This window comes from Nycticebus coucang, chromosome 6 (genome assembly GCF_027406575.1).
Source record: "Nycticebus coucang isolate mNycCou1 chromosome 6, mNycCou1.pri, whole genome shotgun sequence".
Classification (NCBI taxonomy): domain Eukaryota; kingdom Metazoa; phylum Chordata; class Mammalia; order Primates; family Lorisidae; genus Nycticebus; species Nycticebus coucang.
Genome location: NC_069785.1, coordinates 17,536,384 through 17,563,854, shown reverse-complemented (window position 1 = coordinate 17,563,854; position 27,471 = coordinate 17,536,384). Strand labels below are relative to the sequence as shown.

The 27,471-nt window shown below is 35.8% G+C and overlaps 1 protein-coding gene across 4 annotated transcripts in view; it reads left to right on the top strand.

Annotated features, from left to right (window-relative positions):
* Nucleotides 1–27,471, top strand: part of MIPOL1 (mirror-image polydactyly 1) — a 312,908-nt gene that overhangs the window by 26,921 nt on the left and 258,516 nt on the right. For all 4 annotated transcript variants that reach the window (XM_053595277.1, XM_053595275.1, XM_053595276.1 and 1 more), the window contains 2 exons: nucleotides 21,564–21,700; nucleotides 22,336–22,414. In XM_053595277.1, the coding sequence (XP_053451252.1) occupies nucleotides 22,396–22,414 (19 nt within the window). In that variant the 5' untranslated portion in view covers nucleotides 21,564–21,700; nucleotides 22,336–22,395. The remainder of the gene's footprint in view (nucleotides 1–21,563; nucleotides 21,701–22,335; nucleotides 22,415–27,471) is intronic.

Below are 27,471 nucleotides of genomic sequence, written 5' to 3'. Positions count from 1 at the left end.
AATGTCTTGTAAATATCTTCTCCCAGTCTGTTGCTTGCCTTTTCGTTCTCATAGTGATATTTTTTTGATGAACAGAAAAATCTTAATTTTAATGAAGTCCAATTGATCAATCTTTTATAGTTACTGTTTTATATATCATTTTAAAGAAATATTTGCCTATCCCAAGATCAATAATATGTTCTTCCTTGTTTTCTTCTTAGAAATTTGGTTGTTAGCTTTTACTTTTAGATCTGTGATCTAGCTCAGAATAACTTTTTGGTGTAGGATAAAGAAGAATACAATGTTAATTTTTCCTTATGGATTCCAGTTAGCCTTGTATCATTTATTGAAAAGATCACCTGAAGTGCAGTAGATCATTTGCCACAGATCAGGTGTCTCTCTGTGTGTATATCTGTCTCTATCTATCTATATCTGTTTCTGGACTCTATTCCATTGGTCATTTTCTATATCGTTGTACTGGTATTATATTGTCTTAAGTACTGTGGCTTTGTAGAAATAAAAGCATGTAGACTGACTGAAAAAGAAGAAGTATAATGTCTTTATAAGCAGAAGTTATAAGCCTTTATATAAAAAATCTGTCATAAAGTGAGCAGAATTTTTAAGTGAATTTAGTGAGGTTGTGAAATTTAAAGATCATACACAAAAACCACTTTTGGGCGGCGCCTGTGGCTCAGTAAGTGGGCACCAGTTCCATATACCGAGGGTGCCCCGGCCAAACTGCAACAAAAAATAGCTGAGCATTGTGGCGGGCGCCTGTAGTCCCAGCTACTCGGGAGGCTGAGGCAAGAGGATCTCCTAAGCCCAAGAGCTGGAGGTTGCAGTGAGCTGTGACGCCATGGCACTCTACTGAGGGCGACAAAGTGAGACTCTGTTTCTAAAAAAAAAAAAAAACCCACCACTTTTATTTCTATATATATCAAAGAAAAATTGGAAAAATCAAAATAATTACACTTATAGTAGTATAAAAAATGGAAACATTTGGGGGTAAAATGTATAAAACATGTGCAAGACCTTTGCACTGAAAACTATAAAGTATTTTTAATTTTTTAAATCCTTATTTCTGATTAATATGAAGATACAAATGATTAGGCTACATTGTTTGTGTTTCTTTTTTTTCTTTTGAGACAGAGCCTCACTTTGTCACCCTTGGTAGAGTGCTGTGGTGTTATACCTCCCAGCAACCTCAAACTCTCGGACTTGAGCAATCCTCTTGCCTCAGCTTCTCAAGTAGCAGGGATTATAGGCACATGCTACAATGCCCAGCTATTTTTAGAGTCTGGAGCTCTCTGTTGCTCAGGCTGGTCTCAAACTCCTGAGCTCAAGCAATCCATCCACCTGCCTTGGCATCCCGGAGTGCTATGATTACAGGTGTGGGGCACTGTGCCCACTCTAATTGTGTTTATAAGGTAAAGTTCAAGTTATAGCTGAGACCTTCAAGGGGTATGCTGTATACCTTACATTGTGCACATTAGGTGAGAGCTTGCCAATGCCCCTTCCTGCTCCCACTTCCCCATTCCTTCCCCTCCCATCCCCACTTGAGTATAATTGTGGAAAACTGTAAAATGTTGCAGAGAGAAATTAAGATAAAAATAGATATACAGTGTTTACTGATTATATGATTCAGTATAGTTAACCTTTTAATTCTTTCTTTAATTATTTGATATCTCCACCAAATTCCAGCATGCTTTTAAAGAAGATCCCCCACACCCACCCCCTGCAAATTAGGCAAAAGAGTTGGATAGACATTTCAAAATAGCAGATCTATGAATGGCCAGTAAACACTTGAAAAGATATATATTAACATTAATCAGGTTATGCAAATTGAAATCACAGTGAGATACAATTACATATGTAAGAGAGTGACTAAAATTAACAAGATTGATAATACAAAGTGTTAGTGAAGGTAAGAATTATCTATACTCTCATACATGTGTATAAAATACAATTTGATAGTTTCTTATGTAGTTAGTATGATCTTGCAATTCCTTTCTGAATATTTATCTAAGAAAATTGAAAAAATGTAACTACAAAAAGGTTTGTGCCAGAACGTTCATAATAGCTGACCACTAGAAGCAAATCTAATATCCATTAGCAGATGAATGGATAAGCAAATTGCAGTGTATTTATATTAATATAATACAATGGAATACTACTGACCAATGGGAAGGAATAAACTACTGTTTTACAAAGCAGCATGCATGAATCTCAAAAAACTTCATGCTAAGTGAAAAAATTCAGATACAGAAGTATTGTCAGGGGCTCAGTTGAGCTGGAGAACAGCTCTGCCAGGCGTTAAGTGACTGATTGGAATAATAAGCTAAAATGAATTAACAGTCAAGACTTTAATTACTTATAGTATAAGCAAGAGGCTAAACTGGAGGAAGTCCTCTTTGCTGTTCCGTTTTTCCCTGTGGAATGATGCATCTGGTTGAGAGTGAGGTAGATCAGCACAGACATCATCTCATTGCTGAGGGAGCACCAAAGAAAATGGGGGTCAGGGAAGGATAAAGAGGAAGGGCGAGGAATGGAAAAATGCTGTTTTCTAAATCAGTCTGGAGAATGTCTTTAGGGTTAAACCCCCTTGCCTGCCTCCTTCCTTTCTGTTAAAGAGACTCAGGGTGGGCAAAGTCTGGTGTGGAAAGGGCAGTTTCACCCTTTAAGGCCTATCAGGTAAAGCCTTTATAAGTGCTTATGAGTGAGCCTGAAAAAATCACATGTAAGTTTTTGGCCAGGTGCTGCTTTGAGTGCAGACCTCTAAAAGTGTTGTCTAATATCTAGTAAAAAAACATAGATTAGTACTTCCAGTGGTTGGTGAGTGGAAATTTATTGTAAAGGGGCGCAAAGGAAACTTTTTTTTGGAGATAGAGTCTGACTTTGTCACCCTCAGTAGAGTGCCATGGTGTCATAGCTGACAGCAACCTCAAACTGTTGGGCTCAAGTGATTCTCATGCCTCATTCTCCCAAGTAGCTAGGGCTACAGATGCCAGCCACAACTCCCAGCTATTTTTATGTTTTTTATTTTATTTTATTTATTTATTTTGAGACAGAGTCTCACTATGTCACCCTCAATAGAGTGCTGTGACATCACCACAGCAACCTCAAACAGTTGGGTTTAAGTGATTCTCTTGCCTCAGCCTTCCAAGTAGCTGGAAGGACAGGTGCCTGCCATAATGCCCGGCTGTTGTTGTTGTTATTGTTGTTGTCATTGTTGTTTAGCTGGCCCGGGCTGGGTTCGAACCCCCAGCCTGGGTGTATGTGGCCGGTGTCCTAACCACTGAGCTACAGGTGCCGCCAGGCTATTTTGAGAGATGAGGTCTTAATCTGACTCAGGCTGGTCTTGAACCTGTGAGCTCAGGCAGTCCACCTGCCTAGGCCTCCCAGAGTGCTAGGATTACAGGAGGAAACTTTTTTTTTTTTGTAGAGACGGAGTCTCACCTTATCGCCCTTGGTAGAGTGCCGTGGCGTCACACAGCTCACAGCAACCTCCAACTCCAGGGGTCCAGCAATTCTCTTGACTCAGCCTCCCAAGTAGCTGGGACTACAGGCGCCTGCCACAACGCCCGGCTATTTTTTTGTTGCAGTTTAGCCAGGGCTGGGTTTGAACCTGCCACCCTCCGCATATGGGGCCGGCGCCCTACCCGCTGAGCCACAGGCACTGCGCCAGGAGGAAACTTTTAATAACAGTTTTTCTTTGATGCTAAACAGATCTTTTTTAAACAGATGAATAGCAGCGTTTCTTACACCATTATAGCTGATTTTCAAAACTCATCAAATGAACACTTATAATGGATGCATTTTACATAATGTAAATTATATCTCAAAGTTAAAAAGTAAATTAAAAATGGTTTAGTTGAATCCTTAATAGTAAAAATGTGTTTATTGGAACTCAGTTTTTAACTACAAATTGTACACAAGGCTTGTAATGTGAAAATAGAATGCTAACCTTTATAGATTGGATTAAGTTATATAATATGAATAATTTCATCCCAGCATCTGAAAAAAGTGATAGTGGAAAGAATTATGATGATTGTCTGAATTTTGGGTTCCCCCCATCCCCCTCAGCCAGAGTCTCACTGTGTTGCCCTCGGTAGAGTGCTGTGGCATCACCGTTCACAGCAACCTCAAACTCTTGGCCTTAAGTGATTCTCTTGCTTCAGCCTCCCAAGTAGCAGGGACTATAGGCACCCACCAAAATGCCCAGCTGTTTTTTGTTGCAGTTGTCATTATTGTTTAGCTGGTCCTGGTTGGGTTTGAACCCGCTACCCTCAGTGTATATAGCCGGTGCTGTAACCACTGTGCTACGGGCGCCAAGCCTGAAGTTTGTTTTTTATTGAACTGATATTCTGTTCATATTTAGTTTCCAGTGCATTTTATTATGAAACACTGTCATATATTGGTGTGAAGCAGTAAATTCTTGTATCTTAAAATTTTTTCAGATGTTTTATGGTAGTAAAATGTGCATCACCAAATTTTCCATTTTAACCATTTTAAGCATACAGTTTAGTAGCATTCACATTTTTAGTGAGCATCACTATTACCCATCTTCAGAATGTTTTATTTGCCCATTTCCTAAAGTGTCAAAATTTTAAGAGGCTTGTTATAAAATCTTGTAGACAATCCTTTTGAAATGTACCTTTGAATTTCTATATGACATGCTTACATTGCTGTTTCTTGATTTTTCCCCTTAAGTTTTATCACAGTTCATTAGGGAAAATGTATCAGTTACATTATACAACAAAACAAAAAACACTCTTGGAATTTCTTTTTTTTTTTAACTTTTTTTTAGAGACAGAGTCTCACTTTATCACCCTCGGTAGCAAGCTCCAACTCCTGGGCTTAGGCAATTCTCTTGCCTCAGCCTCCCAAGTAGCTGGAACTACAGGCACCCGCCTCAACGCCTGGCTTTTTTTGTTGCATTTTGGCCAGGGCTGGGTTCGAACCCGCCACCCTCAGTATATGGGGCCGGCACTCACTCTTGGGATTGAGTCCACCCAAGAGTGGGCCACCCCACTGGGCCACCCCACTCTTGGAATTTCACTCAGAAAGGACATTTCTATAGAGAATTATAAAATTATTCAGGGACCATCTCCAATCATGGTTCAAGGTCATGATCTAGAAATCAGAAAGCTGTCAGCGCTATTGCTGCCATGACCACTACAGTTGCATAGCATGTCTATGAGGCTCATACTATTGATGTAATTGGACTGGAGCATCTCAGCCACCAGAAACCTCATGTCTGTCTGACCTTACATGCTGAAAGCAGGTGGGTGACCTTTCTCCTTATTTTCTCCTTCCATGTCTTGAATGTTTAACCATATCTTAGATGGTTAATTTCTGTGCCTGGTATATCATTATTATCCTGTGCCCTTCCTCACCATTACCTTGGGTATTTCTTTTCCTTTCTTCCTCTGCTGTTCTCTGCTTCCTGGAATTTGTCTTTCTCTTCCTTGCTTGCCTTGTTTTGAACCACATTCTCTACCAGCTTTCTGAGAAAGAATGTGAAGGTGGGATGAGGTGATTTTTTTTTTTTGAGCCCTATTCATTTCTAGATATGTAAATAAATACTTTGTAGAACATTGCTAATATGTATTTCTCCTATGCTCTGTTAGCCAGTGATAACTAAGACTGTAGACTAGTATATGCTATCAGCCTGTGAGTGTGGTTTTGTATTCTGCCATTTATTTTGAATTTTGGAAAACAGTTTTGACCAAGTTGGCTGACAAAAGGTATGCAAGTGATAATGCCAAACTACAATAAATGAAATGGTATTGTATCAGATATTAACATACAGTTACATTGGTGTGCTTTTGTATGCAGAGGTTTTCCTCTTTTCTGCTGTTCATTGGAAGAGTAAGAGTTGTCTTGGGCCACACAGTAAATATGCAAACACTAATGAAAGCTGATTAGCAAATAAAAAGGTCCGTGCATACTTTTCATGATGTCCAGTAGCACATATAGGCAAAAAAAGACATGCACCCCTGAAAAGGTTGATGAAACAGGATAGTGATCCACAGGCCTACTATTGTTTTTTTTTTTTTTGTAGAGACAGAGTCTCACTTTATGGCCCTCGGTAGAGTGCCATGGCATCACATAGCTCACAGCAACCTCCAACTCCTGGGCTTAAGCGATTCTCTTGCCTCAGCCTCCCAAGTAGCTGGGACTACAGGCGCCCGCCACAACGCCCAGCTATTGACAGGCCTACTATTGTTAAAGATCCCTTGGTATTATGGAAGGTATTATGTGCATCACTCTGATTTATAGCTAACAAAGCAATGTAGATGTGACATAAATTCAGGAAGTTTGAAGACAGTGAAAGAACTTTGCCAGATTATGATACTGGGAACATATCTTGACAAGAATTACGTGATGTTGTTTTCCTTATTTGGGTATTCTCTTTGAGGGTCACATTTTCTAGACTAATTGGTATATATTGGTATATGCTTATTTTGCTTCTCCAACTTTTTTTCTGTTCTCCTCTTCTCTGATTCTTTTTCTTTTCTTTTCTTTCTTTTTGTTTTTTTTTTTTAAGGGCAGTGGGTGCAGAGCCGCTCTGTCGCCCCGGATAGGGTGCAGTGGCATCATGAAAGCAACCTTAAACTCCTAGGCTCAAGCGATCCTCCTGCCTCAAGCCTCTTGAGAAGCTGGGACTACAGGCATCCACCACAACACCCAGCTAATGTTTCTATTTTTCTTTTCTTCTATTCTTTTAGTAGAGATGGGGGTCAGTCACAGTCTTGCTCAAGCTAGTCACAGACTCCTAAGCTTAAGCAATCCTCTTGCCTTGGCCTCCAGAGGCTAGGATTACAGTGTGACCCACCAAATCTGGCCTTTTTCTCTGATTCTCATTAGAGATATGTTACAGGTTTTTATTGAATCTTCCATGTCTCTTCTCTTTTATATTTTCTTTTTTTTTTTATTATTATTATTATTATTTTTTATTATTGGGGATTCATTGAGGGTACAATAAGCCAGGTTACATTGATTGCAATTGTTAGGCAAAGTCCCTCTTGCAATCATGTCTTGCCCCCATAAAGTGTGACACACAACCAAAGCCCCACCCCCCTCCCTCCGTCCCTCTTTCTGCTTTTCCTCCCCCCTCCATAACCTTAGTTGTCATTAATTGTCTTCATAACAAAATTGAGTACATAGGATTCATGCTTCTCCATTCTTGTGATGCTTTACTAAGAATAATGTCTTCCACTCCCATCCAGGTTAATACGAAGGATGTAAAGTCTCCATTTTTTTTAATAGCTGAATAGTATTCCACGGTATACATATACCACAGATTGTTAATCCATTCCTGGGTTGGTGGGCCTTTAGGCTGTTTCCACATTTTGGCGATTGTAAATTGAGCTGCAATAAACAAGTCTAGTACAAGTGTCCTTATGATGAAAGGATTTTTTTCCTTCTGGGTAGATGCCCAGTAATGGGATTGCAGGATCAAATGGGAGGTCTAGCTTGAGTGCTTTGAGGTTTCTCCATACTTCCTTCCAGAAAGGTTGTACTCGTTTGCAGTCCCACCAGCAGTGTAAAAGTGTTCCCTTCTCTCCACATCCACGCCAGCATTTGCAGTTTTGAGATTTTGTGATGTGGGCCATTCTCACTGGGGTTAGATGATATCTCAGGGTTGTTTTGATTTGCATTTCTCTAATATATAGAGATGATGAACATTTTTTCATGTGTTTGTTAGCCATTCATCTGTCATCTTTAGAGAAAGTTCTATTCATGTGTCTGGCCCATTGATATATGGGATTGTTGGCTTTTTTCATGTGGATTAATTTGAGTTCTCTATAGATCCTAGTTATCAAGCTTTTGTCTGATTGAAAATATGCAAATATCCTTTCCTGTTGTGTAGGTTGTCTCTTGTTTCCATGTCCAAAGGCATGGAAATTAAACAATCTTCTGTTGAATAACAGATGGGTGCAGGAAGAAATAAAACAGAAAATCATTAACTTCCTTCAGCATAACAACAATGAAGACACAAGCTACCAAAACCTGTGGGATACTGCAAAAGCAGTTTTGAAAGGAAAATTTATCGCTTTAGATGCCTACATTCGAAAAACAGAAAGAGAGCGCATCAGCAATCTCACAAGCCATCTTATGGATTTGGAAAAAGAAGAACAATCTAAGCCTAAACTCAGTAGAAGAAAAGAAATATCCTAAATCAAATCAGAGATCAATGAAATTGAAAACAAAAGAATCATTCAGAAAATTAATGAAACAAGGAGTTGGTTGTTTGAAAAAAATAAATAAAATAGATAAACCATTGGCCAGACTAACGAGAAATAGAAAAGTAAAATCTCTAGTAACCTCAATCAGAAATGATAAAGGAGAAATAACAACTGATCCCACAGAGATACAAGAGATCATCTCTGAATACTACCAGAAACTGTATGCCCAGAAATTTGACAATGTGAAAGAAATGGATCAATATTTGGAATCACACCCTCTCCCTAGACTCAGCCAGGAAGAAATAGAGCTCCTGAACAGACCAATTTCAAGCACTGAGATCAAAGAAACAATAAAAAATCTTCCAAACAAAAAATGCCCTGGTCCAGATGGCTTCACACCAGAATTCTATCAAACCTTCATGGAAGAGCTTATTCCTGTACTGCAGAAATTATTCCAAAAAATTGAGGAAGAAGGAATCTTCCCCAACACATTCTGTGAAGCAAACATCACCCTGATACCAAAACCACGGAAAGACCGAAACAAAAAGGAGAATTTCAGACCAATCTCACTCATGAATATAGATGCAAAAATTCTCAACAAAATCCTAGCCAATAGATTACAGCTTATCATCAAAAAAAAAAAGTCATTCATCATGATCAAGTAGGCTTCATCCCAGGGATGCAAGGCTGGTTTAACATACGCAAGTCCGGGCGGCGCCTGTGGCTCAAGGAGTAGGGCGCCGGTCCCATATGCCGGAGGTGGTGGGTTCTAACCCAGCCCCGGCCAAAAGAAAAAAAAAAAAAACATACGCAAGTCCATAAACATTATCCACTATATTAACAGAGGAAAAAATAAAGATCACATGATCCTCTCAATAGATGCAGAAAAAGCATTTGATAAAATCCAGCATCCTTTTCTAATTAGAACACTGAAGAGTATAGGCATAGGTGGCACATTTCTAAAACTGATTGAAGCTATCTATGACAAACCCACAGCTAGTATTTTACTGAATGGAAAGCTTTTCCTCTTAGAACTGGAACCAGACAAGGTTGTCCTCTGTCACCTTTACTATTCAACATGGTGCTGGAAGTTCTAGCCAATACAATTAGGCAAGACAAGGAAATAAAGGGAATCAAAATGGGAGCAGAGGAGGTCAAACTCTCCCTCTTTGCTGACGACATGATCTTATACCTAGAGAACACCAAAGACTCAACCATAAGACTCCTAGAAGTCATCAAAAAATACAGTAATGTTTCAGGATATAAAGTCAATGTCCACAAGTCAGTAGCCTTTGTATACACCAATAACAGTCAAGATGAGAAGCTAATTAAGGACACCACTCCCTTCACCATAGTTTCAAAGAAAATGAAATACCTAGGAATATACCTAACGAAGGAGGTGAAGGACCTCTATAAAGAAAATTATGAAATCCTCAGAAAGGAAATAGCAGAGGATATTAACAAATGGAAGAACATACCATGCTCATGGCTTGGAAGAATCAACATTGTTAAAATGTCTGTACTTCCCAAAGCAATCTACCTATTCAATGCCATTCCTATCAAAATACCAACATCGTACTTTCAAGATTTGGAGAAAATGATTCTGCGTTTTGTATGGAACCGGAAAAAAACCTGTATAGCTAAGGCAGTTCTTAGTAATAAAAATAAAGCTGGGGGCATCAGCATACTAGATTTTAGTCTGTACTACAAAGCCATAGTGCTCAAGACAGCATGGTACTGGCACAAAAACAGAGACATAGACACTTGGAATTGAATTGAAAACCAAGAAATGAAACTAACATCTTACAACCACCTAATCTTCGATAAACCAAACAAGAACATACCTTGGGGGAAAGACTCCCTATTCAATAAATGGTGTTGGGAGAACTGGATGTCTACATGTAAAAGACTGAAACTGGACCCACACCTTTCCCCACTCACAAAAATTGATTCAAGATGGATAAAGGACTTAAATTTAAAGCATGAAACAATAAAAATCCTCAAAGCATAGGAAAAACACTGGAAGATATTGGCCTCGGGAAAGACTTCATGAAGAAGACTGCCATGGCAATTGCAACAACAACAAAAATAAACAAATGGGACTTCATTAAACTGAAAAGCTTCTGTACAGCTAAGGAGACAATAACCAAAGCAAATAGACAACCTCTTTTATATTTTCTAACTCTGTTATTCTGTGTGCATTTTGGGAAATTGCTTCTACTTCCAAATCATTAATTCTCTTTTCCACTGTTTTATGGTCTAGTTTTACTTCCATCTGTTGAGTTTCAACTTCGGTGAGGATCTGTCATTTCTATGATCTCTACTTGGTTCTTTTTAAATTAGAGAATGTTTATTTAAGAACTGCTTGCAGTTAATGGATTTTGTTGCTTTATCTATTTTTCAATTTAAAAATTATGCCTATCTTGATTTCAGATTGCTTAGCTATTTCTACTTGTTCAAATGTGAACTACCACCTCTCTTTTCTGTATGTCTATACTACTTTTATTTATATCAGATTCTTTCATGAATCTTAACTGTTTTTTTGCTATGAGCTTATTTTCCAAAGAAATTATCTTGGAGTTTGGCTCATGCCTTTGTTTTTTTGTTTGTGTTTATTTTTGTTTTTAAATCTCTGGCTGAATTCTAAGGTTCTAAGACAGCCAACCAGGTTTATATTAGTTGATTGACCTAAATACAGAGTTGGTCTCTGACCCATTATGGCAAAGGCTTTGGTTTTAATCTTTTTTTTTTTTTTTTTTTTTGGAGACAAGGTCTTGCTCTGTTGCTCAGATAAAGTACAGTGGCACAATCATAGCTTGCTACATCCACAGACTCCTTAATTGATCTTTCTGCCTCAGCCTCCCATATTGGTGGGATTATAGGAATGAGCCATCACAGCTGGCCTTAATTTTTTTTTTTTTTTTTTTTTTTTGAGACAGAGCCTCAAGCTGTCGCCGTGGGTAGAGTGCTGTGGCATCACAGCAACTTCCAATTCCTGGGTTTAAGCAATTCTTTGCCTCAGCCTCCCAAATAGCTGGGACTATAGCCACCCGCCACAACACCCAGCTTTTTTTTTTTTTGGTTGCAGCCATCATTGTTGTTTGGGGGCCCGGGCTGGATTCGAACCACCTCAGGTATATGTGGCTGGCACTGAGCCATCTAGCCTTAATTTTAATCTTTTTTCTTTCCTTTTCTTTCTTTCTTTTTTTTTTTTTTTTTTTGAGACAGTCTCACTGTCTAACCCTCAATAGAGTACTGTGGCCTCACAGCTCACAGCAACCTCAAACTCTTGGGCTTAAGTGATTCTCTTGCCTCAGCCTCCCCAAGTATCTGGGACTACAGGAGTCCGCCACAATGCCCGGCCATGTTTTTATTGCAGTTGTCATTGTTGTTTAGCTGGCCCAGGCTGGGTTTGAACCCACCAGCCTCAATGTATGTGACTGGTGCCATAACCACTGTGCTACGGGCTCTGAGCCCTTAATTTTAATCTTAATTAGTTAACTTTTGTACCTAACTTGGCATGTAGCATGTGTCTGGCTAAGACATTGCACTGAGATATCTGGTTGCTATTTAAGGAAAGGTAGAGTCTGTGGAGTTGAACTGTAACCCTTGTCTGTTTGGTCTTAATATTCTCATGGACTACTTGGTTTAAGTCCCACTCACTAACTGTTGCGTTTGATTTTGACATGTGAATATTTCTCTTTCTTCCTTTTGAGCTGATATATATATATATATATATATCGATATATATATATATCAAAAACATATTATATATATTATATAATATATATTCATAAATTATATATATATTTTTTAGGCAGAGTCTCTGTTTGTCCCCCTGGGTAGAGTGCTGTGGCATCAAAGCTCACAGCAACCTCAAACTCCTGGGCTCAGGTGATCCTTTTGCCTCAGTCTCCTGAATAGCTAGAACTACAGGCACCTGTTGCAATGCCCAGCTATTTTTTTAGAGACAGGGTCTCACTCTTGCTCAGGCTGGTCTCGAACTCATGAGCTCAAGCAATCCACCTGCCTCGGCCTCCCAGAGTGCTAGGATTACAGGCGTAAGCCACTCCACCCAGCTCAAAAATCTTTTTAGTAATTCAGTTTGTAATGGTAAGTATCATGGGGCATTCCAGCAAATGATGAATTATTTCAACCAGAATGGGATTTAAGTTTATATTCCCTTGAATAAAGAGTCAAAAAATAATCTGATTAGATGAAGGACCTGATCTATAACAAGCTAAAATTTCACATTGATAAAAGGTTATAGACATACTTATTTCTTACACTGGCATGAACACTTATTTTTATTAAAATTATTTTAGGGCAGTGCCTGTGGCTCAGTGGGTAGGGCGCTGCCCCCATATACTGAGAGTGGCGGGTTCAAACCCAGCCCCAGCCAAACTGCAACAAAAAAATAGCTGGGCATTCCGGCGGGCACCTATAGTCCCAGCTACTTGGGAGGCTGAGGCAAGAGAATCGCCAGAGTCCAGGAGTTGGAGGTTGCTGTGAGCTGTGTGATGCCACAGCATTCTACTGAGGGTGATAAAGTGAGACCGTCTCTACAAAAAAAAAAAAATTCTTTTAAACATTGTGATATATTAAAAAATTTACCTAAATTTATTGGTCTGAGAATGGACTTAACACCTATTAAATCATGAAAGGTATTGAAATTTTGAGACATAATTGTTATGGTCATTGCCACTATTTCTGTTTATGATTATTCTATAGAAGCTACCATGTTTGTTAATTTAAAAAATTACTGTGTATACGAAGAAATATGACTGCTCTGTAAATGGGAAATATCTGCAATGGAAATAAATTTCTTTTAAAATAAAGTAAAGAAATATTTTAGATATATATAGTTGTGACTTCAAAAATGATAAACTTGATTACTTACATTGCAAGTAACCAGCAGTAACTGGTGTGTTGCATCAGAGTGTACCAGATGGCCTCTAAGTACCTTTGTGAGAAAATGTTTGCTAAAGGTGACAGAGTGTACCTACCCTGTTTCCCATATGCAGGTCACTGGTAACATACGGTATTAGCTTCAGAAAATTGTTAAATCTAAGGTCAGGGAGTAATTCCAAAGCATTTTCATAAAGTACATATACCTTAGTTGATAATATTTTCTTTTCGGTTCCTACATTTAGGCTTTTCTCTAAATAACATGCAGTATAGAATTTTGTGGGGTTTGTATAGTGTATGTTCCTGAAAGATAGATTGGATTTATATCTATCAGGCATGAGATACTGTGGGATTTTGATAACATTTTGATGTAAAAGGAACTAATCTTTTCCCTTCTGTGAAATAATCAGTGAATTTTGCTAGAAAGCAAATGCTATATATTGTTTTTTATTTTACAATAAATATTTAACTGTGTTATGAAAGCTTGCAAACATATACAAAACTAGAAAAACAGAATCACAAATGCTTATGTACATACTACGCAGCTTCAATAATTATCTTTCATGGTTTTTGTTGGGTTAATCTTGTTTCATCTGTATCTCCATATTCTGCTTGTTCTGTGAATCCTGTTCCTTTCCCCCAGCCTATTCCCTCCCCAGGTTAGTACTTACTGGTGATACATAAGTACATTTTAGTGATACATTATACACCTTCCATCAGGAGGTTTGTCTTTTCATAATAGTTTCGATATTTATGACAAGATGAAGTTCAATTTTTGGTTTCCCTTCATTTTAATAGAAGATTATAAAAGGTTTTCTTACAGAATTAGTCATATAAAAATCTCAAGCTACTCATACAGCCATTTTGCAATAATCATGATTATATTACATAAATCAACATATCATAGAGATGAAACTTTCTTGAAAGTAGTAACATTTTTACTTTCTTTTTTTTTTTTTTTTTTTTTGTGGTTTTTGGCCGACGCTGGGTTTGAACCCACCACCTCCAGCATATGGGACCGGCGCCCTATCCCTTTGAGCCACAGGCGCCGCCCCATTTTTCATTTCTATAAAATGAAAAACTGTCGGTGTCTTTTGGGAAAAACTTTTTTTTAAATAGTACACATTGCTTAATGTATTTAATACTTTGGAATACCATACAGTGGTACTATATTAATTTTATAAGTAATATTTCTAAATCAGTAGATTTGCCCTTTTGAAATGATTTTTAACAAGGTAACAGATTTTTAAAACAGATATTTAGTTGAACATATACTTTCAGAACCTTAGAAATTCAGAAACATTTTTAGTTGAACATATTATATTTGTAGGTCATAAGAAACTATTATATTTGGTAAAAAAAAGATATAGTATAATACATATAATTTATAGTTGAAATTACAAATTTAAGTTTCAGGAAAAGTAAAAGTAATTATTTCATCACCAGAATTTGTATATGTAGTTTGGGTTGTTATATTTTTTCTTTTCATAATACATTTTTATTCTGCCCTATAGAATAACTTTTAGAATCATATTCTTATTAACTTTTTGTTCATGAAAACATCAATAAAAAATGACTTTTTGGAGACACTGTAAGGATGAGAAAGAATAACTCTTAAGAAATCAAATGAGATTTTGTAGTTTCTAAGAAAAATAAATGATGGTGGCTGTGAATTCATGTCTTTAAAAACTTGATATCTGTTAACTGTATTCTATAATCTATACACGGACTTTAATGCTATTTTTTTTTTTAAATTAAGTACATGGTTTGCACACAGTACTGTCCATTGGGAATGGTTAGGTATAGTAATCTGTAGTTGCATAAACATTATATTAAGTATAAAATTGTTATTAAGTATCTAAAACTCAAAGTATGACTTGTTATTGGAGTATATTTATTCTCCCACTTATGCCTCTATTTGTTAATGTGTCTAAGTATTTATTGTTAAACTACAGAAAATTATTGTGGCCTTTGTTCAGTTTAAGAAAATCTGTTAGTAAGCATTATAATATATGAGTTAAAAACCTAAATGATTATTTTTAGTTTATTTTTGAAAGACATTTTCTGAGAGTTGTTATTTTATTTGATTTTAAGTAGCTGCTTATAACAGTTGTAATTATAGATTGATATAACTTGCTCTAGTACTTTTTTACTGTTTATTTCCTGAGAACTTTAATTGGTTGTATGGAAATGAACGTCTTTGTGTGAAGGAGTATGTCATAGCATCTGAAGTTAACACCCACATGAATCTTAAGAAAACGGTGTTTTTTTCCCTAGATAAACTTTTCTGTAAGCTGATTTTGTTTTTATATTCTATTCTGTGCAAGATTAGTTTGGCTTAGGGTAAAACGTTTCAGGATATTTTAGAAAATCCTGGTATATGATTAGTCCTATGAAAATAATACTGATTCTGACATTTTGCTTTTTTTATCAGTAGGCTGAGCAGTTAAATATCCATTTTTAAGATGTTATTTGCAAATGGCATGGAAGACTACTGGATTATTCAAAATGATACGTTGTTTCACCCCAAAATTTTTGAAAATGTGGTAGCCATATATTTGAAATACCAAAGTACTCTTAATTTGATATTCTTTTATGACTATATTAGTTAGGATTCTCCAGAGAAACAACCAGTAAGTGATACACACACACACAATTTATTATAAGAAATTGGTTTACATGATTATAGAGGCTAACCAAGTCCCAAGATCTGCAGTTTGCAAGCGGCAACCCTGGAGAGCTGGTGGTGTGTAACTCCAGTCTGAATATAAGCAAGCTTGAGCCTGAAAAGGGTTTATATTTTGGAGTCTGAAAGCGGAAAGAGCTGATGTCCTAGCTCAAGGCAGTCAGGCAGAAGGAGTTCCCTCTTGCTTTCTGGAGGTCAGCCTTTTTCTTCTTTTCAGGCCTTCAACTGATTGAATGGCCCACCCACGTTAGGGAGGGCAATCCACTTTACCCAGTGTAGGGATACAAAAGTTAATCTCATCCAGAAACACCCTCCCAGACACACCCAGAATAATGCTTGAACAACTTTCTGGCCACCTTTTGGCCCAGACAAGTTGACATATAAAATTAACCATTACATTGACCTTTAGTGATGGGAAGTAATTAGTCTTTTGATAGCAATTTTTGTTTTTATTTTTTTATTTTTAACTTTTTTTTATTGTTAAATCATAGCTGTGTACATTAGTGCAATCAAGGGTACAATGTGCGGGTTTCATATACAATCTGAAATATTCTCATCAAACTGTTCAACATAGCCTTCATGGCATTTTCTTAGTTACTGTATGTAGGCATTTGTGATAGCAATTTTTGAACACTAAAGCATATAAAAAAGGAAAATTACCTATACATTGGGTATAATATACAATAGTTTATTTTCATCATAAATTGTTTAAACTTTATACTTCTGAACTCTGAGACTATTGTAAATAGTCCCTAACTGAACTGAGAAATGTGATTTTAAGAAACATGTGTTTAATTCTCAAAAACTCATATATTTTGAACTTCTCAATTTCAAAAAGTTCTTGCTATATATATATGTTTATTTTGAACATTTACTCTACTTAAATCAAGCAAGCAAACAAGCAAGCATGGAAGCAGACACCCGTAACAAAGTTTAATTATAGAAGATTAGTCAGGCAATAATTTTTTTCAGAGTTTCAAGGTTGTTAGAAATAGCACTTCCTTTTGAATCTCTCAGTTGTAATGTGACTTCTTTCAAGGTTTTCTATGAAATTTCAGGGTAATTTTAAGTATTTAATTATTAAAAGTAATGTGTATTGTAAAAAGCAAATTATACATATAGATACAAGTGAAATGTAGGTGTTTATTTACTTCATTTGCTTACTCTCCTCACCCCAACTCTTCAGACTAACCCCTAGTTATAGTTTCCTATCTATCTTTCTAGAAAAAAAAAAATACTGTGGCTAAGCATGTATATGTGTATAAGTTACTTTTTTTTCCTGTTTTTTAATTTATCCATGTTTTAAGCCTGCATTGTTTTGACCAAGGATATACTTGGATTAGAAATCTATTTCTCTTATTCACCATTTTAGTCCAACTCCTAGAACAGTGTCTGGTTCCTAGTACATAGGAGCTTAACAAATACTTGTTGGAAGAATCTCCTACAGATAATACATATATAGATCTCTTGCATTTGTAGTATAAACTGTATGGATTTGCTATATGGTTGAACCTTTCACATTTTATTTTTACCAGTTCTCCATTGATGAACATTTAACTTCTAGTTTGCTGCTAGTCATCTGTCTTTCCATCTGTCCATTCACCTGTCTGTTTGTCAAATATACATTGAGTACTTCTTTTAAGCCATATATTCTAAGGATAAAAGGATGAAGGAGAAAATCAAGGGCCCTGTTTACATGTAACTTTTATATGCATCATTTTCTGAGATATATCAAAAACAATGAAATAAAACCTAAACAAACCAGTTTCATGAAGGCAGTAACCTAGGAAGTATGATGAGAGAAGAATTTCTACTTTAGATAGGACAGCCAAGCAAAACCTTTTTTGAAGAGATAACTTTTGAGCAAGACCTGAGTGATGAGGAAATAGCTTAGTAATCTGGAGAAGAGATTTCTAGGCAGAAGGAATAGCAAGTATAAAAGCCCTGAATTTAGAATAAGCTTGGTGTGTTTGAGAAACAGAAAGAAGTCTGGTGTGATTGGAGCGTAAGTATTTGATCTTAGAAATACATAGTGCTTCAATGAGTATCTTTGTACATAAAAACATGTTTTACATACTTTCATAAATATTTTTAGTACTAAAATTGGGGAGGTCAAATAGTATATGCTTTTTAAATTTTGTTAGTTATGGGACAGGGTTACTTTTATCTTACTTTTTCTCCCTGAACCTCCTCTTACTTTCCCCACCTCTGAGGAGCTTGGTTATCCAGAGCTTGGTAGGAAGTGAGCACGTTGGGTAAAAATTGTTCTTTTGGGAAAAGAATATGCCAGGGACTGTGAATGTTTGAGGGACGTTGGTTTAATGAGGTGAAAATCCAACAGCAGGGATGTCCTTAAGTTGCTTATATTGTATATGTTGTGTTATGTGATAAAATATTTGGCTTTCTGAAATACAGTGCTCTCCTTTGGCCATTTACTGAAACTTTCAATGCAGAAATTATCAACATTTCTCAATTTAGTAAATAAAAAGTTCATAGTTTTGTCTAGAGTTATAGTTGAATAAAATGCAGTATTTTAAATGATTTCTAGTTCGATACTTGGGTTCAATTTATACAAATTTGTGATTAAACTAAGGAGGTATGAACAATATGCCATCAACCAAAGTCAGTCAAAAACCTTTGTTAGAATGCAGCTTTTGTAAAGAAAGGAAGGAAAGGCATCTTCTATTTAAAATGTGTTTTAAGCAATCCTGGGTGCTTTTACATTGGGGAATGAAATACCATTTTTAAATGCTTCTCTATCAAAAAGGCATTATTTAATTTTAAAGGGTAAATGTCAGAATTACTTACAATTTTTTAGGCAGATTAGAACTTTTAGACTGGTCAAAGAACAATTTTTATTTCACGAAGTGTCTTAATGCTGAGTAAACAGGAGAGTCATGTCACATTTGAGAGCATAGAGATGTTTGTTTAATTTTTTCCTTCTACATTTTTTTAGATGTGCGAACGTAGGAAACTTTGTCAGATATGAGATTCCCATGTGCCTAGAGAGAAAGGAGTATGTATTTAGCTTAATTATTTTTCATTTATCTTATAAATATACTGAAAATTTCTCAGAATTAAAGATAAAAAATTAAAGATATTGGAGATATCATAGATGTCTGGATTGTAGTTAAAAAAATAAAAAAAATAAAATAACTTGGAGGCATAAGGCTATAGGAAGCTGTGATCAAGATTTTAATTTAATAGATGCTAATATGGTATGTTCTATTGGTTATGTTAGAAATTTTTTGGAATAGGTAATTTTTTTACAGCTTAATTTATAAGCAAACTTTAGTTGGAAATTGATTTTAATTTGCTTTTTGAACCTAATACAGATTAGTAATGATAAATTAATTAATTTATGTTTTTTTCTGTAATTTAGTGAGTTAGCATTTTTATTAAGAAATTCAACCTTATTTGATTGTCTACTGTAAAACAGTCCCACTAGTTTTAATGTGAACATGTAATTTTCGACAGAAAACAAGTTCTTAATATTAAATCTTTAAGGTAAGGACAGGAATTAGTATTTTATTAGTCTTAATCCTTTGTCTTAAAAAGAATAGAAGTATAAAATATGTTGCATGTTTACAAAAATTTTCTATTCCCATTATGTGTAGATATGGAAGTTTTAATTGTTTGAATCATTAAAACATCTAATTTTTGCTTAATAATATGCAAATGTGCCACTAAATCTGTTTTTTAAGATTTTTCCAGTTTAATGTCTGAATCCAAATTCATAAAGAGTTGGAAAAATGAGATGTCTGAGCTATAGGATTCACAGGGATTTCATATGAAGCCTATTTAATCAGGATAACACTGTTATTAATATTCATAATGTCAGCTGGAACACAAATGACAGACTATGGGGCCTAAAAATTTTACTTGTGAATTTATTAAAAGTAGCTTAAAAAATTAATGGAATTTAAGTAAAGTTGGTGAATATGAAAATCTTGTGTTAGCAGAAAAAAAAATCTCTATTAGAACTTTCCTTTAAGACCATTTTGCATTGATGTCTTTTGACAGATTTCATTGGTACTTAAAGAAGAAAGATGCATGAATGGTCATTTAAGAGGATTTAAACACATTGGCACATTAATTTTTACATGAATAATAAGTACTTTCCAAAAGCAATTAACTTACAGTGTACAAGATATGAATTGAAAAATAAGACTGTGACATCAAGGGCAAAGCAAATGTGCTATACATTTTAAACTTAGTGACAAGACATTTTAATATTTTGACTTATTTTTATAATTTGTATTTGGTTATTTGAAAGCAAATTAGAAGGTCATTAATTTAATGTTTTCCTTCCCCTAAAGTATTAGTGTTAAGCTTTCTCTTTTTCAAGTGCCATCTGTATTTATTGGAGAAGTAAACATTTTTTTTTTTTTTGCTAACGCAGTATTTTATTAGAGAAGACATTCAATTATGCAGAAAGGCAAAGGGATGATACTGATTGGGTTCAGTGCTGCAAGCACATGCTTTTAACACAGACTTATTTATTATAGCACTATTTAAAAGTATGATAAATGAGCTCCTGAAAGTTTAGTGTGAAAAATTAGGGACTGTCCAAGTAATTAGTATACAAATACATTTGTCCTGATTTTTAGCCTACGAAAGTAAGACGTTGGGAATGGCTTAAAAGTGAGCACCAGGATGCATTTTATTTTGTGTGGTACTTGTTATGTTTTACATTTTAATATGTGTTTATAATAACAGTTGTACCAGTGCTGAAGGTTTCATTTTGATTATTTAAAGTTTATTAAAAACCGTTTTAGACTATTATGTAAGGTCATAAAAATATTTATTATTTTGCTTTATATTTTTCATGTAAATTTTACTACATATAAACACATAGCTTAGTTATTGACTGTAACAGTACAGTCAAGTTTTTACCATTAAGAGAATATAGCCGTTGACTGGTGGTCCAGTTGAGTACAGTAAGTTTCACTTGCAGCCTGTCAGTGTTATGTAAGCATTATTTGGTTTCACTAGAAGTATAGGAATTACCTGGTGTGTTTTAGGACTCAGAGCTTCATTGGAAAAATAATTAATCATCTGGTGTCTATAAATTATGTTGCATAATCTATACATGTAGGTTTTGGTATAAGGAATGAAATAAAATTGATATTGGGTATTATTTTGTCTAGTAGCTTTCTAAAAGTTAAAAGTTTATTGTGGTTTTCTTTTTGTTTTGGGGTCTGAGATATTCACTTATATGCCCAGGAGAGGGCAGCATATTACTACATCAGGCTCATAAAAGAATTTGCCCTGCTTAGACTGTCAATGTTTCTTGTAATTACTCCCAGTATATTTGTTGCTTGCTTATGAATTAACTTGCATTTATGGAACTAAATCATTCCAATCATTTAATTACACCTGAGGAGCTGAACTATAATTGCTTGCTTCCAACTAGGATCTGATATGGCTTGAGCAGTATTAATTTGGTGTTTACTTTTCTGAGTGCTAAAAGCATTAAAATGATTGTGCAATGGGATTACATTTTACTAATTGCTGGCATTCATTAGCTGGGTAAATGATGAGGAAGAGTGACTGTATATTGCAGAGGGATAAAATTATGGTTTTAAATAGTATATTACTAAGCACATTAAGGCCTGTAAGACATGTTTTAAAATACTCCAGAGGTTATTAAAGACTGTATTTTCTACATGTCCTGCTATATGAATCTCTTATTAAAATACTGCAATTATTATTAACCTTTTTGGGCAATATGTAGGGAAATGGCTTCATTGACTGGAACATATTTCTTCAATATTAATAACTTCCTATATTTTCAGCTAATCCAAAAGTAAATGAGAAATTTAGAAAAAGATTGCGAACTCCAGATCAACATATTTAGAGAAAATTGGAAAAGGAGAAGCTTACTACAGCTTTATTTGAGGACTTTTTGAGGAACGCAGGTTCTAGCTGTGAGGTAAATCAAATTTTATTCACCTTAAAAGCATGCAAAAACAAACTTGCATAGTTTTTTCATGTTTACTATGAAAACAAATACAACAGAGAAATACCAATAATTCTTTTTAAAATTGAAATTTTTTTCTTTAGCTCAACCAGAGAGAAATATCATAATTCTACGTTAATGATAGTTTTTTATATTTTTTATGAAATAATTAGAATGGCATTTTTAAATGACTTTTAGAAGTATGGAATATTTTATATGAATATATATATAGTAAATTAAAATTGTTAAATTAGAAATTTTTTGGTGTAAAATTTAGGGCAAATATAGTAAAAACTTTATTTTTTAAAAAAGCTTCAAATTATACTTGGAGAAAGTTTAACTTAAATTAAATGGTTCTCTAACCAAAGGAGCAAGAATGTCTAAAAACTTGACCTGAACTGTATTTACTAAAAATACAAGAGTGAAAAAAGAATCTTTTTCAGAGAAAAAGATTTAATTTTGCCCTGTTGAAATATATAGTTAATTGTTCTATTATAAATGTTTAGAAAACCATTTATCCTGTAAATTCTCTGTTAAACAAAGTAAAGTTTAGGTGTGTTCTGATATATCGTTTTAAGTTTATTTATCTAGAGTTGGCTTTATTTTAGCTTCAAATCTTGGAGGGAAAACCAGAGACATTGCCAGAGCAAACAAGAACAGGAGTACAAATGGAGAACTGGTCAAAAGGTAAGGACTTTTAAGGTATTAATACCAAGCCCTAGATGTTGTGCTAGTTCAAGGCACTGAATGAAATGTGTTTGTTCTAACCAGTGTATTAGAGGCAGACAAATGTGCACACGTGCACACACAGAGGAGACACAAACAAACAGACCCACAGTTTACAAAAGAAACTCAGGGAATGACACACAGGAAAAGAGACATACACACAGAGAGAAAGGGACATACACGAGCTTACAGATAGACATTGAGAGAGGAAGAGGAAAAAAGACAGGGAAAGGGAAGGAAACACACCTGCAAAGAAAAAGACAGAGAGGAGACTGAAAGAAGACTAGGAGAGAGGTTCGCACAGAGGCACTCAGAAAGGAACATACAGAGAAAGAGACACAGAAAGGAAGATATTTAAAGAAGGAGACTCGCAGACACAGGCACATACATGGAAGCACTTAGGAGACACAGAGATTCAGAGAAAGAGATATACCCGGGTAAGAGAGATAAAGTGAGAAATAGAGTTGTATAGAGAAAGAGACAGGAAAGAAAGAAACACACCCAGAGGATAGAGACACAGGCATATGCACAGTTACAGAGACAAGAGACACACAGTGAGAGAGACAGAAGGTACATACACACAGAGAGATGCCAGAGTGAGAAAGAAAAAGACAGCAGAGAAGTAGTCACACACGGAGTAATGGGGGAGAAAGACAGACACGTATGTGGAGACCAGGGAGAAAGACACAGATCAGAAGAGACACACATAAGAGAAAAAGACTGAGACATATATAACTATAGAGACACATGCACACCTTGAGACACACCCAGACAAAGACCGTCAGAGCTATAGAGAAAGATATGCAGAGATGTGCAGATGGAGACAGAGGAAGGCACGCTGGGACAGAGACAGAGTCAGAGTAGGAGACCCAGGGAGAGAGAAGAGCACATTCACAGATAATGCACAGGCCGAGGACACAGCCTGAGAGGCAGAAGACAGTCAGATAGAGACACAGTTTGAAAGAGAATCTGAAAACAGAAACAGACTGAGAGACAGCCTGAAAAAAGAGTTAGGAGGATGGATGGACGGATAGGTGAAGATTTAAGCTCCATTACAGTATAGTGTCAAAAATTTAGAATCCTTGGGAAATGAAACATTTTGGTATAGTATTACAAATAATTGAATACTTAGACCTTTATGAATCAGTTTTTTAATTTCCTCCCAGTTTTGTAACTGAAAAAATAGGATTGTTAACAAAACACTGTATACATCTCCCCCTTTTTTGGTTCTCCTTTCCCAACAGGACTCCTTTTTACCATATACGTACCATGTTCTTACCTCATTTAGAAGGTAAAGGCCATTTTGAGGAACTGTTCTGTATCCGTTGAACTAAATAAGTTAATAATTGCACATCTTTTGAGATATAGAAATATGCTATTTTCGGGGCGGCACCTGTGGCTCAGTGAGTTGGGCGCCGGCCCCATATACCAAGGGTGGCGGGTTCAAACCCGGCCTCGGCCAAACTGCAACCAAAAGAAAAAAACAACAAAGGTAGGGCGGCACCTGTGGCTCAAGGAGTAGGGCGCTGGTCCCATATGCCAGAGGTGGCAGGTTCAAACCCAACCCTGGCCAAAAAAAAAAAAAAACTGCAAAAAATTAAAAAAAGAAATATGCTATTTTCGGGCGGCACCTGTGGCTCAAGGAGTAGGGCACCGGTCCCATATGCTGGAGGTGGTGGGTTCAAACCCAGCCTAGGCCAAAAACCAAAAAAAAAAAAAAAAAAGAAATATGCTATTTTCTGATTTCTGCATTCATTTTTGATTTCTATACTGCTGTAAATTTTCTTATTGTTGGTGCCTACCATTAGTACTTTCTCTTCTTACTTGTGACTTTAGGTTGCTTGCTATGATTTAGGCTCCACTTAACTGATTGAATTGTATATAAAGCTGTAATACATAATATCTGAGGAAGGTGGTTAAGGGTTTTCAATGCAAAGTTAATACTTTTAGTGCATGAACTATGGTGACACTTCAGGTAGTATTGGTATAGACTTGGCGCCTGTAGCACAGTGGTTACAGCACCAGGCACATTCACCAAAGCTGGAGAGTTTGAGCCTGGCCTGGGTCAGCTAAACAACAATGGCAACTGCAACAACAACAAAAAATAGCTGGGTGTTGTGGTGGGCCCCTGTGGTCCCATCTCCTTGGGAGGCTGAGGAGAGAGAATCTCTTAAGCCCAAGAGTTTGAGGTTGCTGTGAGCTGTGATGTCACAGCACTCTATTGAGGGCGACAGTGAGATTCTGTCTCAAAGAAAAAAAAAGAATGTATTGGTTGGTATAAAGTTGGGAATTGACTTGGTTTTATGTAGCTATATTTTTACTTAAGTAAGTGAAACTAACATTCTTCTTTTAAAGAAGCATTTTATTGAATTTATGTCAAAAAATAAGAAAAAGGAAGCAAATAATGATGCACCTGTTGTTTATGTCCCTATTCACAGATCATATTACTCTGAAAGTCATATTGTTCAAGTTAGAGACCAAAGGATCTTTAATGAGGCAAAGAATTATTTTATTTATTTATTTTTTTAATTTAATTTTTTTTTTTTTTTTTTGTAGAGACAGAGTCTCGCTTTACCGCCTTCGGTAGAGTGCCATGATGTCACAGGACTCACAGCAACCTCTAGCTCTTGGGCTTCTGCTATTCTCCTGCCTAGCCTCCGGAGCAGCTGGGACTACAGGTGCCCGCCACAATGCCCGGCTATTTTTTGGTTGCAGTTCAGCCGAGGCTGGGTTTGAACCTGCCACCCTCAGTATATGGGGCCGGTGCCCTACTCACTGAGCCACAATTATTTTTAATATAGCTAAAGAGATAGACCTTGTGGAGGATCAAATCCAGGAAAGATGTCAAGGAAAAAGCTACTGAAACTCTGGTGTACTTAAGAAATGAAAGGTTTTAGAGTTGAAGAGATGCACAGATAGTTTTCCGGAGGCATAGACTACAACAGACATGACCTAAACATCATTAAGAAAATATGCATTTTGGGGGGGCTCAGTGCCTGTGGCTCAAGCGTCTAAAGTGCCAGCCATATACACCTGAGCTGGCGGGTTCGAATCCAGCCCAGGCCCGCCAAACAACAATGACGGCTGCAACCAAAAAATAGCCAGGTGTTGTGGCGGGCACCTGTAGTCCCAGCTACTTGGGAGGCTGAGACAGGAGAATCACTTGAGCCCAGGAGTTGGAGGTTGCTGTGAGCTGTGATGCCATGGCACTCTACCCAGAGTAAAAGCTTGAGGCTCTGTCTCAAAATAAGTAAATAAATAAAAATAAAAATATGCATTTTTACAGACAATTTTTTGACATTGGAAATAGGAATAAGATATTCTTTTAATAGGGGCTTGTTAAACATTATTAAGAGATAAAATCAAGTGGGCATTGCCATGGTAGGCAAAAGTGGGTTTTTGTTTTTTGTTTGTTTGTTTTCCTTTTGGCTTTCCCTTTTAAATCTTAAATGTTAATAGTGCAAAGCCACAGGCATGATAAGCAATGAGCAGGTGAAGAGCCAATGGAAAAGTGTTCAAAAACTCCTGTGTTAGCTAATAGGCTTCTGAATGTATTGGTATGATCCACAAAGAAGGCTGGAGAAGGTAGCAAGGAGATGCTGTGTCAGCTACTACAGCCTTAAAACATAGTTGGTGTCTCTTTGGATCTTAAAATTGTTCCCGTACAGCTTATTTTATTTTTGTTTAATCAAACTGGGGGTTTTCCATGGAAAAAATAAAAATAAAAGAAATAAAATTAACAGGTAAATATAGTAACTTATGAGTTTTATGATAACTCGTATGTTTAAACAGTAAAACCTCATATGGTAATCTTCTGTCAGCAAGGTTCATGGGATTTATCTTAAAACACAAGTTGCTTCAAAGTTCTATCTTACACAAATGTTCATAGTATGATTTCATCAGTAGTTATTTTATTTAATATCATTCTGCTATTTTTTAAAGAAATCAAGTTAATAAAAATCTTTATTATATAAACAGGCTTTTGAGTTGTGTTACAAATTTTATTATAAGGAGTGGTGACTGGCCATTTTTTCCTTAGCTTTGTTGTAGGACCGTTGCTGAAATATTTTAAGTCTTAAGAGTTCACGATAGATAATGTAATAGATATAAATATCCATGTACATTTTCCTTTGTTTTGTCATTTTAGACATTTGGAAAGAGGTTGGTACATGGGATAGGTAAAGTCATCTACAAATTTGTCCCGATTTCCTTAAGTAGGTAAAAACAACCCTTACTAAATATATTCTTAATTACTCAAAAAATACATTGTTTCTGTTCATGACACATGGAAGCAATGTGTGTGTGAATTTGTATTGCCAAGCGAGCATTGTACCATCTTCTGACCTTCTTAAGAAGTAAATGTTTTTCCTTTTTTGGGAAAACTTACTACTTGAGTTCTCTTTTGTTTTTTTTTTTTTTTTTTTTAAGAAAATGAAATGTCATAATCAAAGATATTTATACTTCTATAAAGTCAACCCTCTGAGAGAATGATTTGTTGTATGATTGGTTTGCCCTTTTTAGCATTTAATTAATATTTACTTAAATGTGTAAGAAAAAAGCATGGCAGTCAGAAGTCTCTTATGAATAATTATTTGGAATACTGTTATAAATTCCTGATTATTTCTTGTATTAATGTTGGTGGTTTTTATTAGCAGAAACACAATCTAGTTGTTTTACAGTTTATAACAATCCTTTGGAAATAGTTTGCATATTTGTGAATAAATACATCTGCTATAAAGTATACATACACAATAATATAGGTAAAAATGAAGTCTGGGATACCACTTAAATTTAGAAAATTGTGAAACTTATTTAAATTTAGAACCTTTAGGGGTCAGTGTTCCCTAAGAAAGGTTAAAAAGGTTAAAAAGGTTACCGTGTCTACCAGAATTAAATATTAAGTCAGCTGTATTTTAAATATTTCTTACCAATTGAAGGTAAGAAATAGTGAGAGTCATGAAGCTTGAAGAAGCTTTAGACAAAAACCTTTCAGTTTAATGAGTTTCTTCAGTATTATT